Genomic DNA, 14,315 nt, shown 5'->3' with positions numbered 1-14,315 from the left:
ACTAATGCATATTTCTGTTTAAAAGTTTATGAAATAATTTTGAAGAAAAAATGCTACTTAAAAGAATAATCTACATCAAAGTTTTTAATTTAACAAAAAAATACTTTTATTTTATTTTAAACAATAAACTTTTACCACTTTTAAGACCATTCCTCTTCCAATAACAAAACATAGCATTCTTCATAATTTCACGTCCCCTGCGGAGTTTCTAGTTTCTTTTTTTGGCATCGTTTCAATTTTACATAATAATCAAATTATCATTTAAATATAATTTTGTTTTGTGATTAAGTTAACAAATTAGTTTGGAATAAATGTGAGTTATGTTTTTGTTAAATTTGTTGTTCATGAAATGTATGTGTATGATGTATAATCGACTCTTAATTTTATAACATAATATATATATATATTTTTTTTATTTTCTTAAAATTTAACTTTCGTATCTATTAAAATCGTCTCTCTTGTTTTTCTTCGATACTCGAACTTATAACTCTGTGTACAAAGGCAAAACCAATAAAAATAAAACTAAAAATTATAATATAATTAATAAACAAAGCAAATATATATTATAATTATATAATCGCATCGCATGAGAATTCACCACAGGAATGTTGATTGAACTTTTGAAATAATTTCATCAATACCTCACAATCCATGTGAGTTTGGTATGATGCGGCCCCTTGATGTGGCAGCTGGCCGCACATTACTTACAACAATCACAGCAAATGAGATGCATAGGGTTTCGAGAGCGGTTAGCAAGCTGATAGAGCGTGGCCCACCGCTAGGTGGTTCATTGGATAATGTTGTGAATTTCTCAACTTTGGTCCAATCGCTTAGACCGGCGAGATTTTTGGACGCAGCTCGCATAAGGTAGGTTGTGTTGTGCTCTAAATTGCCAATGAGGAATGTTGCTCCTGAAAATAGATACAAATATATTTATTGGTTGGAATAAGGTTTTATTTTAAAGTGCACTAAAAACACTAATTTAAAGAAGGTAATTGACTCAACTACTTAAAAAAATTTAATTAATTTGAGTTATTTTGAATACTAGAGTTAAGTTTACAATATTAACTTAAATCTAAACTTGAAACTGTAACATAATTTTAAATATTTATAATAGCAAAAAAATTGAATTAAAAACTAGCAGATTTGAGATTGTCATTTGTAGAGGGCTGTAAGCACCATAGTTCGATCTGCTTAAGATAGTTTTAAGAGTTAAATGTCTCCATTAAGGTAGCCTGACTCACATTTATATACAATGTTCAAAGAATAGATGGAAATAAAATCGATCCATTCAATACACGAGTTATAAAGCAGTACTGCTTTCTATGACTAGAAAAGAAGATTTATTAACTTATGGACACGGAACTCTTGGGAAAATCTTTTGAAGAAAGCAAGTAATTTGTTATAGCTTTTTGTATAATACAGCACCAAGGTCAGAACAAATCCAATCTCTATTCAAAAGTGACGAATTTAACAAATAGTAATATTTTATTACATTTCACGTTTGTGTGTTAAACACGGTGTCTTACATTTTTAAATAATTAAAATCAAACAATTGTTATTGTACCATTTCCAAAATTGATTAAGATCTTCTTATAGCTTTTTTCAATCCTTGATGGAGTTTTTAATATCATAGCATAGATAGGGACGTAGAACTGTTCAAAAAAGATGGCAGTACATCTATAAACCAAAAAAAAAGCTTTGATGCGACCCACGCTGATACCTTTACATCCCGCCTGCCGATTTGTCTTGCTTAAAAGTTTGTAGGCTTTCATGTTGGGTTAACAAAGTTGTTAGTTGAAGTATTCTTCAAAATTTTAAAATTATAAACAACATGTTTCATAGAAAAAAATGGTTTAGTTTGAAAATTTAGTTTTGTTGAATAGATTTTAAGTCGAAAACAAATTTTTACCAATTTTAGAAACATTTCATAAATTTTTACAAATTGGATGAATGACAATCATTTGAGAGATATCAAGAACCGAACATCAATTTTTACCAAATTTGCGAACTATTTTTGTAGATTTCAGTTTTTGTTAAAAAAAAGGATTAATGGATTCTTATAAAAATAACTACAGAATATCGAAAACAGTATTTTCTGTAAAATTGAAAAAGTTTGAAAACAATATTTTTAATTTTTGAAAAGCTATTTGTGTCGAAAGTAAATTTTTACCAAGTTTTAATATTATGTGTTTTTAGGTTTTAAAAAAAGAAACTTATAATACGATTTTTCTAAAAATTTTTACGAATGTTGATAACAATATTTTAATATTGAAAATTAGTTGGAAGCCATAATCTCAAATTTTTAAAAAAATATTTGAGTCAAAAATGAATTTTTACCAATTTTTGTTATTTTTTTTTTAGGTTTTTATTGTTTTTTTGTAAAAATACTGTTAATTCGATTTTTCTCAAAATTTCTCTGAATATATATTTTCTAAAAGATAAAAGTAGTTTGAAGCCATAATCTCAAGTTTTTAGAAAGAAATTTGAGTGGAAATTAAATTTTTACCAACTTAAAGATTTTTTTTGTTAAGTTTTTATTTTTTGTAAAAAAAATTGTCAATTTGATTTTACTATAACTTTATTTTGGGTTGCACAAAATTGTTTTGGAGATGAAATTGTTAAATTTTTGAGGTGACAAATTTTTTTGTTCAGTTTTTTGATTTATAAAAAAATATTGTTCATTTGATTTTGTTCCAAAAATATATTGGTTTGGTATCACGTAACAATATATAATATAAAATTTAATTCAAAATGTCCACCTTTTTTTAAACTGATGCTATGGTAAGAAAACCACCCACGCAATTTTCTTGGGGGCCCTTTCTACCCAACGAATTTCTAAAAATCTTTTATTGCGACTCTAGTGACCTTGAAACGTCGAGAAATGTCAACATTTTCAATTTAACAAATCGGACACATTACAATAACTTCTTATGGGAAGTTAATAAACAGCAATGGACCAAGGTGACTTCCTTGAGACACCTACATCATAAATGACTTTAAATAAAAAGGATTACGATTAGGTTTTTGTATAAAATTTTATACTCACAGTTTAAGGCAGCTGCTTGCCGAATTTACAATTGAATATTTAGAATGAAACAACAACAACTTGTGTGTGCTACCACCAAGTTCATAGGCTGGAGTTATAGCTATTTCACAGGGACCAACCCGATCATCAGACTCCTTTAGTGGTGCTTAATCGCTTAAAAGTTAAAAGTTCTTCAAAAAATTAAATTGAACATAAAGCGATTAAGCACCACTAAAGGAGTCTGATGATCGGGTTGGTCCCCGTGAAATAGCTATAACCCCAGCCTATGAACTTGGTGAACTTGGTGGTAGCACACACAAGTTGTTGTTGTTTCATTCTAAATATTCAATCATAAAGGATTACTCCCGAACTTTAAAATCTATATTTAAGATATGACGAAATGTGTATGGAATCATGTTGAATCAAAAATACATGACTTATTTTATCAAATGCCTTTGAACAGCATACGATAATTTGTAACTAAATCTGTAGGAATATGGACGGCCGTTAGGTTCGAAAACGTCAATATATCTAGGAAGTTAGAACATATCAGAGACCCGTTTAAAAGAAGAACAAATTTATAAGAAATATAAGACATACATGTTTCATCAGAATGGTGTTTCATCAGAACCAGGACTGAAACGTTAAAATATAATCACGTACAAACCCCTCAGAAATAGAAAAATTGATTGAAGTAAAATTACTGTATGTTTGTGGTGCTTGCAAAAGAAATATTTTTAAACGCAGTCTTAAAATAATCTTCGACCATGTTCGAAATTGACTCTGAAAAATGGCTGGTAAAATTTTGAAATATTAGCTGGATTTCTGTCATTATATTCCCAGTGAAAACGAGGACCAAATCCCATTAAGAAATTTAAACCGTAAAACCGCGATATTAAAAATGTACAATCTAATAAACCCCAAAAATAAAAACCAAAATTAGTTGACCCCACAAAATCCAAACTGGAAAGCTATATACCCCAAAAACGATAAACCCATATAGCCCAACTCGCAATTAATCCCATAAACTTTAAACCCACATATGTAGCTCAACTCGCTATAGTATCTCCAAAAAGTCAAACCCAATATAGCCTAAGTCGGTATTAACCCAAAACTTTAAACTCAAAAAATATTAATTCCATTCAGTCTAACTTAGCAAAGGGTTTCTTAATTGAAAAAAAAAAATGTAATTCTATACCTCGTATTTTTGTATTTTTTTTTGCGAAGTGTGGAAATATGCTGAGCTAATTAGTAATTATCTCGAGTACTTTATTCTTGATTAAGAGAGATGCGCGAATTGAGCGTTAAAGTACATTTCGATACTGGTGTGGTTAAATTTATAATTGTTAATTTCCACGAGTCCGTTTTGAGTTTAACAAGCGAAACATGGCGAAATAAATTTTGCCGTAGAAGTATTGAATCGTATTTTTCGACACAATGCACGTAAAGTTGAATTTTAAAAAACCTTCTCGTGTCCAAAATTCAGCTTAACGCGAATTACGCGTATCTAAAATTTAATGTTCAACTAAAAGGTTTTCGAGTTGAAATATTTTACTCCAAGTATTTTAAAGAGGCACTAAAAATCAATGTATTTGTTTTAATAAAACTTCGAAAATCGAGAAGAAAAAAAAAATAGGAAATTTACGCGCTAGAAAATTTATAGCGGTAAGGTCTTCAAGTCCAGTCGCGAGTCGCGAGTGCGCAGACATATTCTGCCAGAGAGAAAAAAACTTATCGAGAGAGTCAAATTTCCTCGTCTCCGTCCCTTTGAAAACTCCTTTACTCCCATTTTTTATAGCGTGTTGAATTCGTATCGGTGTATATGTTTTCACCTCGGAGGGCAGAGAGAGAGAAAAAACTCCAGTTAAGAGATTTCAAGTTCAAAAAGAAAAAAGGTAAACTTTTTTCCCCATTTAAAATACTTATTGTTTATATAGCCCTTAGAATATTCGTAACAATACCTATAGCTAATTGTAAAGCAGAAAGGACTGAGAAAGAGTCCTTAACAAAAAAAAAAAAAAACAAATGTGTACCGATATTCGATGTTGGATGAAAGATTATCATCTTTAACTCGTTTAGCAATCTAATCCGAATTATTAAGATCGATAAAAATGAAATTGAGAAAAAAAAATGTTGTTTAATAATTATTGTTTATAATGGTTACACACTCATTCAATCTAATAAATCCTAATTACTATATAATTTGTTACTTTTAATTTTTAGAGTTTTGAAAAAAAAAAGAAATGGTCTGACGGTTTTGAGTTAGTTCATGGTGCTTGGATTAATTAGAAATTTGGGTTATCTGGGTTTAACGCTTTTGGGTTTACGACTTTTTATTTGCGATTGCAAAATGAACACGTTTTATTTTTCAAAAACGTTAAAAAGAGCCCCTGATGAATAATTAGCAACGGGTATCAAAAATTCTTAGTCTTATCGGGGTTGGAGCTTCTTGGATTTTCGATGGGTCAACGCCTCGGCACATCGTCTCTGAGACCGTATACTACTACCCCCCTGGGTTATTGGGTTGGCTCGCTTGGGGTTTAGGACGCTTTGGGTTATGAGGAGTTGGCTTCCTTGCGTTGATCTGCCTAGTACATTTCACCTTCCCAAAAAATGCATGCGGTGAAATAAAGTCAACTTTCAAGAATAAACCTAATTCTTCTTTTGCAAAAAGCCAAGTTTTGAAGGTTGATCTTATTTCATCCTTTAAATTATCCTAAATCATGAAATTGAGTTTAAAACTCCCTACTTAATTGTTTGACTTTCTAATATAAAACCTACCCAACAAAAAATACCTGCTACACCTTCATTCACTTTAACAAAATATTTAAAAACATGGTGAATTAATCCTAAGCCACAATCATTAATCTTCGAAAACCAGAGTGCAATTTTTCTTGGGATGAGTTTTTTTTTGTCCGGTATGTGGTGTCCCTGGGATATGGGCTGAGATTGACTGCGTTCCCACCGCTTCCACGAAGTTCATCCCTTATCATAGCTTATCCTAAGACCATTCATAACGTAAGAAACAACTCATCCCAAAATATATGAAACACTCATACCGGGAAAGTAGCTAATGAAAGAAATGGTTTGTGCATTTGATTAGTTCATTAAAATACACACGTCATGTTTTCAAAGTTTCATAATTATAAAAAGGTAAGTTTTTTCAAAAATTATATATGAATATTCAATAAAAATACAACTTCCTTAGCTAACAGAAAATTCTTTTCATTGTTACACTTTGTTCCTAAAAATCGCTTCAATATGAGAGCTGAAAAAGAGACACGAAAAACAGGGTAAAAATATTCTAATTATCACAGAAAAGTTCTAAAGCTTTGTTGAGAAAGCGTTCTTTGATCTTTGAGACCGATTGCCTAATTTCCTAACACATTCCTAACCATATAAAACTTTAAGCTAATTTAATAACCGAAATTGTAAAACGTTGGCCAAATTAATTTTCTAAATCTTACTTTACTTCTTTCTATATAACATTTGTCCGTCTATTCCTTAAAGTATGGTCTTCTTATCAATGGTTAGCTATTTCAAGAACTTAGAGTTTTCAAGGACGTTTCCTTTGATTTGCCCTTCGAGGACTACCTTGACATGATCCATTGATATTTCCTCCATATCAAAACCGTGACAATTAATTAATCTCAAGACGTTTATAAGAACGTAGACAGAAATCTGATATCTTGTTTATCTATCGCCTTCTTTCTGATTTCTGACAATTTATCAACTGTTGAAATCATTACAACTCACTAGTCACTGTTGAATGCAACACTAAATTTGTATTTGCTTTCAAAATCAAGATTGCATACAATTTCTCAACCGTAAGTTACTAAGAGTTTTCATAAGTTTTTACGGGTGTCTAGATTACTGTGTAGACCAAAGCGTAATGACACCAATGCCCAAAAATGTAGGCTCTGTGATTTTTCCAAGGAAAGGCTAAGTTGAAAATAAAATCTAGGTTCTTTCTTGTTTCGACGAATTTTACAGGAAAAGAATTTAAGATGATATTTGTTTGATGTTGATAAGTTTTCGTTTCGAACAAATTATTTTATTTGTTTTTGAATGATCTTTTCAAATAGCTTTGACAGTAATGGTGAAGTGGATATCGGTCTGAAATCATAACACCTTAAAGTCACGGCCACAAATTTTTCGATGGGCAGGAAACTGACTTGAAGATATAATCGAATTAAATATTTGTGTTATATATGGTAGAAGCACTGGCAACAAACGTTTGAGAAGAGAATAATGCATTTTATCCAGCTCTTCTGCGATTGACCTAATATAAAGAATACCTTCATCCTCGAAAGAAATTATTGAAAATTTAAGCGTGTAGAACCTTAAAGTACCTCTATCAACTTAATTACAAATAAGAGTTAGAAACGAATTTTTAGTTCATTAAGTCATTAATATCTAACTCTTCACTCTCATTATGTCGCGACTCATCGACGCCACTTTTCTTCAGTATTTGCAGGAGTTGCTGCTCAGCAAATAATTTTAATGGTTGAAATATAGAACGACTTTTTTGTTCGTATGGCTAGAACCGTTTTGTTTCAAAAGGGACAATATTCTTAGTAAAACTAGCAATAAGAAATCTTTTCCACCGTTTTCGTAAGCCAATTCGGGTTGCTGCAAACCAAGGTTTTCTATAATATTTACTCGAAAATCGGAGGATTCAAATGAAGCTCAATCAATCTTCATAGCATGAAGAACAAAACCCCATCTGAGACACACAACTGATATAATTTACCAACTTTTTAGAACCAAACTTTCTGTATAAAAATAAGTCAAGGCTGCTTAGTATTGGAGACATGCATGATCTGGGACGCACAACTGATATAATGCTATGTCCTATTCGTTTTCTTTAGTATAAGAGTTTCCAGAAACGTTTTTAGTGTTTTAGGTACACAATCGTCATCAACGTGTTTGAAAAAATCATCACATGTTTTTCTTGCATGATTATGGAGTTATTCTATAAACTAAAAACTTATAAACTTTAATTCTGTAGAAGATTATTTTTTGATACGACAAATAGTTTTCAAGTTAAACCCGAAAAACCGTATGTTTCTCTTTACTGCCGCTTGAGTTATTTTATAAACTATAATAGATACAACAAAATCATAAAAGCTTTTTTGTTATAAAATTTAATGAGCTTTAATTTTGTGGAGCAACATTTTTTGATAAGACAAATAGCTTTCGAGATAAACGTGAAGAACTGAAACAAACACCATGTTTCTCTTAACTGCCGCTAGAGCTCAGTCGGATTCTCGGGGACCAGACATCCCTTAGTAAAGTAAAAACCTTTATTAACTAGACTTTTACTCGTAGGCTACGGAATGTCAATTTGCACGAAACATTTTCGATTTCAATGTAAGCACTTCTTAACGTCTCTAAAAATTTCCGCTTAACCAGCCTAAGTTACTTATACTTTTATGAGTAAGATTTAGTTATTTTATGTATCAAAATTTACACCTATGTCAATATAAAAAGTAATAACCCTTTTATGGAAGTTACAAAACACGGTATCACAATAAATTTATCCATCAAATCAAGAGGTCAATCCTTAAATAAATATTGCTCCGCTGATTTGGCACTCATTGTTAAAATATAATCACATTTACTGCAACACAGAACTGCCCTTCCACTTAATAATAAAAGTTCATGCTTAAGGCCTTAAATATTTCAATTTAAGTGTTTCCCATTAAATATCACAAAAGTACCAATATCAATATTCTTATGACTTTAGTTAAAATAAAACAAACAAAATCCAACTCACCATCTTCAAACGGAAAATCCTTTCGCTTGGCATAGCTCCAGTTGCCAGCGGCTGACTTGAACTCATAGTCGGTCATGAATTCAATCCGGAAGCCGTTTACGTCCATTAAATTTCGCACTGGCGTTGTTCGTACCGAACCAACGTCTACATCGAATGTGTTCGAGTTGAAGCCTCGCAATTGTAGATGACTCGGTGGTGGGGGCTTAGTTCCCTTCTCCAGTTGGGTAGACCGCTCTATGTATCCCTGGCTATTGGTCGCTCTACACTTGTATGTGTCGTAGAGAGTCTCATCTTTGATATCTATCACCAGGGTTGAGAGGTATGGCTCGTTGTGGATGATGTACTTATCGGAGTGCAGGCGTTTCTTGTTGCGGTACCAAGTAAAATTTGCTGGCGGTTCAGCAATGGCCTCGCAGGAGATGCTTGTCCTGCCACCTAAGTAACCGTACAGCAAGTTAGCATAGTGCTTGTGTGTCCAAAACGGCTTATCTGTGAGGAATAAAGAGAAAGGAAGGAAACGCAGTCATTTACGAGCAATTAAGCTCCAGTTGCATTTCGTAGTCATGCTCAGCTCATGAACTGACTCTATCCATATCTGAATGAACGACTCTGTGCCTTGCTTGGCCTGGCCTATGTAGGTACGAGTATGTATGGTGTATTATTTCTGAAATTTTCAGGATTCCTGTGTCCTGGTGAAGAATGAGTAAGAAGTTGGGAGGGATGTGATCAACATTCAGACGAGTTAAGTAAGAAAGTTCATCTCTCAGTGACTGGTAAAGTATATATTTTTGCGAAGTGAAATCTCGGTAAACGGATCCAAAACGGAGTGAATCAAGGCAAGCAAGCGATGCGATGGTTTGTATAAGCTTACGAATTAAAGGAAATCGCCGTAGGCACGCAAGAACCGCACCGCACCGCATTGCAACCATATCCTCATCTATGTAGCAATTATGTAGGTACTGTACATTACAGTTCAGTTCATATGTGTGTGGAATGAGGTGTGGACTATTTGAGAGGACGAGAACGAGAACGAGTAAGTTTTTGGATAATGCTACAAATCTGTGCTTCAATTTTCCGGCGAATCTTTATTGTAAACTACGGGTAACGGGTGTGTGCTCTTTAAAAGTCTTTACCAAAGTAGCAGAAGCACGAGCTGTAGAAACTGCTGTGTTGAACACCACAGTCAAGGATGGGCGTCATTGTGAAAATTGAAATTTCATGGTTACGGTGGCGCTGCATGGAATAATCGTGGTTAATCTTTTGTGATAAAACTGGATGTGGGAATATGTAGATAGGATACCTAAATACCCTACTCAGACCCTGCACTTATACCTACTTTTGGGGGCAGAGCGAGTTTTTGCAGGTGGTTTTAGGTTTATAGAAATTCAAGAAATTTCGGCCAGACATGCAATTAGCAAATTAGATGGAACAAGAATGAGTTTAAGTTTTAAGGACAGCTCTTTGCTCTGAGATGATAGGGTACAGCAATTGAAAAGTTGTGTTCAAAAAACTTTTTCGAGTGATGTTAAAACTTACATCAGTGTGAGAAATAAACCTGAATGTGCTAATCGCGAACAAATTTAGTTAATTTTCTGAAAGTCAGGATTGGTATATCGATGGTAAGAGTAATTATCTCAGAGATCAAATAGGGTTTGGGTTAAACTTAGTTAAGTTTTAAGGAACAAAAAAGACACAAGGACCTGCAGAGAACGCAGCATCAGAGCTTAAGTGCTGTAACTGAGTGTGCATTTTATAGGGATTTTAAGGGTTTATTTTGAACGGGTGTGTTTGAAGTTTACTTCATGCTTTTGATGAACATTTATAAACGGATATTTTGCGGAAAGGTTTATATTGTTTCTTTGTTTTTCAAACTTAAAACTTAGTGGATTTAAATGTCCTACTCATAAATTTAGTCGATATTTGGATTTTGAGAAGGTTTTATGAATACCATTACTCAGGTGTCACCATTACAAGCAACCTCAATAAGAAGTGACCTTTTAAAAAAAACTATCTGCTTCAAAGAATGCTATTGGAACTCTTTGGCACCTACACATTCCATTTTTTATAAAACAATAACATATGGTAACAGCACAGACAAAGACAATTTGTATACTAAACGTTTACATTCCTCCAAATTTAGGGTCTATTTATACCGAAATCTCGCATTAGAATTTTTTATCAATTTGTCCTGCCCTGATAGCAATATATTACTTCTAGATGATTTTAATTTACCACAACTGACTAGATTCCATCTGACCCTGAATCCTGTCCTGTCTTGAAACCGCTCTCTTCATCACAATTGGAAATATCTTTTCTTCATAAAATCCTTCTTACTGATTTACAGCAAACACCTGTATTAAATAAAGAAATTAGGTGGCGCATCATTCTAATTAGAACTAGGGCCTGGGGGCTTACAACTCTCAACCATTTTTGTTTGCGAATAAAGTTGTCAGGGAAGGAGGGACTCTACAGTTTTAAGCCGAATCCGAACGGCTATATAATTTGAGAAAGCAATTTCTATGACAAGAAATACTCTTGGAGGATTTGTCAATTCCTTGCAAAAGGCAGACAAATGAATAAAAGGTTCTAGATGGTACAGGCAGGGATTTAAACCTAGACCTCTGGCATGACAGTTCTATGCATTAACTATCACGCTACAGCTCTTTAAAAGCTCGAAAAATCGAATTATCGATTTCGTATTTTCTTCTGACACTTGAATCACTCTTGTTCTAGAATCTAGATCAGGAACTACTAATATTGATAAATAGCACCTCCTTTGAACTTTTTTTGACTTAGGTACACAAGCACCTCACTGAACACAGTAATTTTTTTGATTGCTTAAGTATTTAATTTTCATTTCAGAAGAGCTAATTTTCAATTGTTGTCCCAGGATTTAAACATTTCTGGAATTCCTGCTATATTAGTATTTTATAATATAGACGAAGCAGTTTCAAATTTTTATAAGGTCCTTAAAGTAATCGAGAAATACAAGCTTTAGCCACCCTTGGTACACAAAAAAAAACTGCTTTCACTGCGAAGCAAAGGAAATAAGGCATTTAAATCCCACCTCAAAATTCTGTCTATAGTCAACCCTTCTTTTTATTTATCTTTCTAATTACTTCTAAACGCTAGTTATGTTGCTGATATGGATACCTCTTGGAAAGAGAATCCTAAAACATTTTGGAAAATTGTTAAATTAAAGAAAAATATCAGATGACTTTCCAGTTAACTTCACTTACAAGAACCTTTCATTAGATAAAAATGTTGATATCCCTAACTCTTTTGCAACCGATTTCCGTGAGTCTCTTGTTAATAGCTCTGAAGTAGTTGATGAAGCATATTTTCATAATCTTTACTCCTTTTCGCAAACTAGCTGTAGTCATATCCCTGTGCTACAGAGTACGGTCCTTGATTGATGAATACTCAGCCTATCCTGATGGTATTCAACCGATAGCATTGAAAAAGTGTAGTTATGCACTTTCCCTAAAAACTGGAACATTTCCCAGTATATGGAAGAATTAATTTCTTACACTGTGCAACGACAGAGTTCAACAAAGTCTAAAAGATGGCAAAACCACTGGATCAAATGGTTACCAGTTGAGATCTTTAAAAATAGCACAATTTTGTTCAAGATTAAACTGACCGAAGCGCTTTACATTATGCTCAAATTTGAAACGTTCCCTAATCACTTCTTTGAAGCCCTAATAATGCCAATTGACAAGAAGGTTGATGTAGAAGACTCAACAAATAATATAGGAATATCGTTTCTGAATGCAGCCTTGAAAATATTCACAATCGTTCTTTACGAAAAACTGAACAGTTGGGTGCAAGATGAAAACAAGCTTAGCAAATTTCAAAGTGGGTTTCGTAAAGGATATTCCACAGAGGCTAATATCTTTGTGCTTCGTTCACATGCGCAGTGGACACTCGACCAAAATAAAAAACTGTACGCCTTTTTTGTCCACTTTAAAGCACTTTTTGATTCTATCAATAGAAACGCTTTACAATACAAGCTATTTAACCTAGGAGTGTCAACTAATTAAGTCAACAATATTGAAAAACTGAACTGAAAATCAGAGAGGATTGAAGTGAACGAAGGACTGAGACAAAGCTGTAATCTAAGCCACTTGTTATTTGCACTTTTTCTAGATGATTTGGTTGTGTAACAAAACATGAAGATTGGGGAAATGAACAGAGTAATCCAGAGGTAACCATCTTTTGAATTTGAAGAATCTTTACAGCGTTGTATATGGCGTCGACCTGCTGGCCATCGTATCCAAAAAGCGGTTCCTTTCTGGATCTTTTGCTGTACGAAACAAGACTGACAGTTACTGACAAAGTGGGTAATCACCCTCGAGACTGCTTACAGACAGTCGAGTACGACAGTGATCACTGCGGACTGGCTGCTGTAATGCAGATTCCGAACGAACGCATGGAGTTTTAGCAATACGAGGCAACGCACTCTTTTAATTACAGTAAGATGCGTTGGCCTCGTTTCACCAACGCCCTAGCGAGAGAACTTCGTTCGAGTGACATAGCCCCACCAAACAACAGAAACCTGAAAAATACAGAAATTGACCAACATTTACAACAAATGGACTAAACAATAAAACCAAGATGAAACGGATAATATCAAAGTACAAAAAACGGGACCAAATGGACGCTTCCAGAAAAGCGACTACTGACGCGCTACGTAGCCACAAGAGTGGCTTACTGACAAGACTCAACAACTTGTACAGACGAATTACAGACCCACATGACTAGGAGGTTAGGACACTGAAGCCATTAATAAAAAATGTCAATCTGTTGTTCAAGGAGAACTACAGGTTATCAATTAACAAGTACTGGGACCGTAAGATCCGGTCAGTTAATTCCAGTGACCCTATAGTATGTTCCCTAAAATCAACAAGATATTCAGGAAAAAGAACGATAATGACCTTCCGTGGCTGAAACTCCAACGAACTGAAGAGAACATGGACGTACTAAGGACAGCGCAAATAGATCCAGAAGAAGCCATCCTTGACGATGTCTTTTACATAATTGAAGATCCGAATGAAAAAGTGGAGGCGGTGGGAACTGCTTTCCAGCAAGTGTACGAGGTGAATGTTAGCATTCACCCCAACCACGACCTGGAAAACAGAGCCCTATTCAATCACTTTTACCTTCGAAATGATATCACACAATGGCGATCTGAAAATCGCGGTTTCATGCGAATCAATGACGATTCCTTGGCAAATGCAATAATCGCTGAGCAAACGGGATCAAGTCCCTTGTTAGTGACGAGGGTTGAGCTTCAGCTTATCTTCAACTCAATAAAAACCAAAAAATCAGCAGGTGTCGATGGTATATCCAACGTTGTACTAAGACATTTACCGATGGATTAAATTGACATTAACACCACACTCTTTAATAATGCACTGAATAATGCATATTATTCAGTACATTGGAAGACCGCTGTGGTTCATCCTCGCCCGAAAAAGGGAAAGGGCAACTCCAACCCGTCAAATC

At 33.8% G+C, this 14,315-nt stretch overlaps 1 protein-coding gene across 2 annotated transcripts in view; it reads right to left on the bottom strand.

Moving 5' to 3' along the window:
* Positions 1-529: 529 nt before the first annotated feature.
* The window catches only part of LOC129952689 (neural cell adhesion molecule 1), a 610,611-nt gene continuing 596,825 nt past the window's right edge, over positions 530-14,315 (bottom strand). For both annotated transcript variants that reach the window (XM_056065451.1, XM_056065452.1), the window contains exons 6-7: positions 8,808-9,296; positions 530-911 (exon numbers count right to left, since the gene is read on the bottom strand). In XM_056065451.1, coding sequence (XP_055921426.1) covers positions 643-911; positions 8,808-9,296 — 758 coding nt within the window. In that variant the 3' untranslated portion in view covers positions 530-642. The remainder of the gene's footprint in view (positions 912-8,807; positions 9,297-14,315) is intronic.

Source organism: Eupeodes corollae, chromosome 3 (assembly GCF_945859685.1).
Source record: "Eupeodes corollae chromosome 3, idEupCoro1.1, whole genome shotgun sequence".
Taxonomy (NCBI): domain Eukaryota; kingdom Metazoa; phylum Arthropoda; class Insecta; order Diptera; family Syrphidae; genus Eupeodes; species Eupeodes corollae.
Note: the sequence above shows the minus strand (reverse complement) of the source record. Positions and strands in the feature narration are given on the sequence as shown.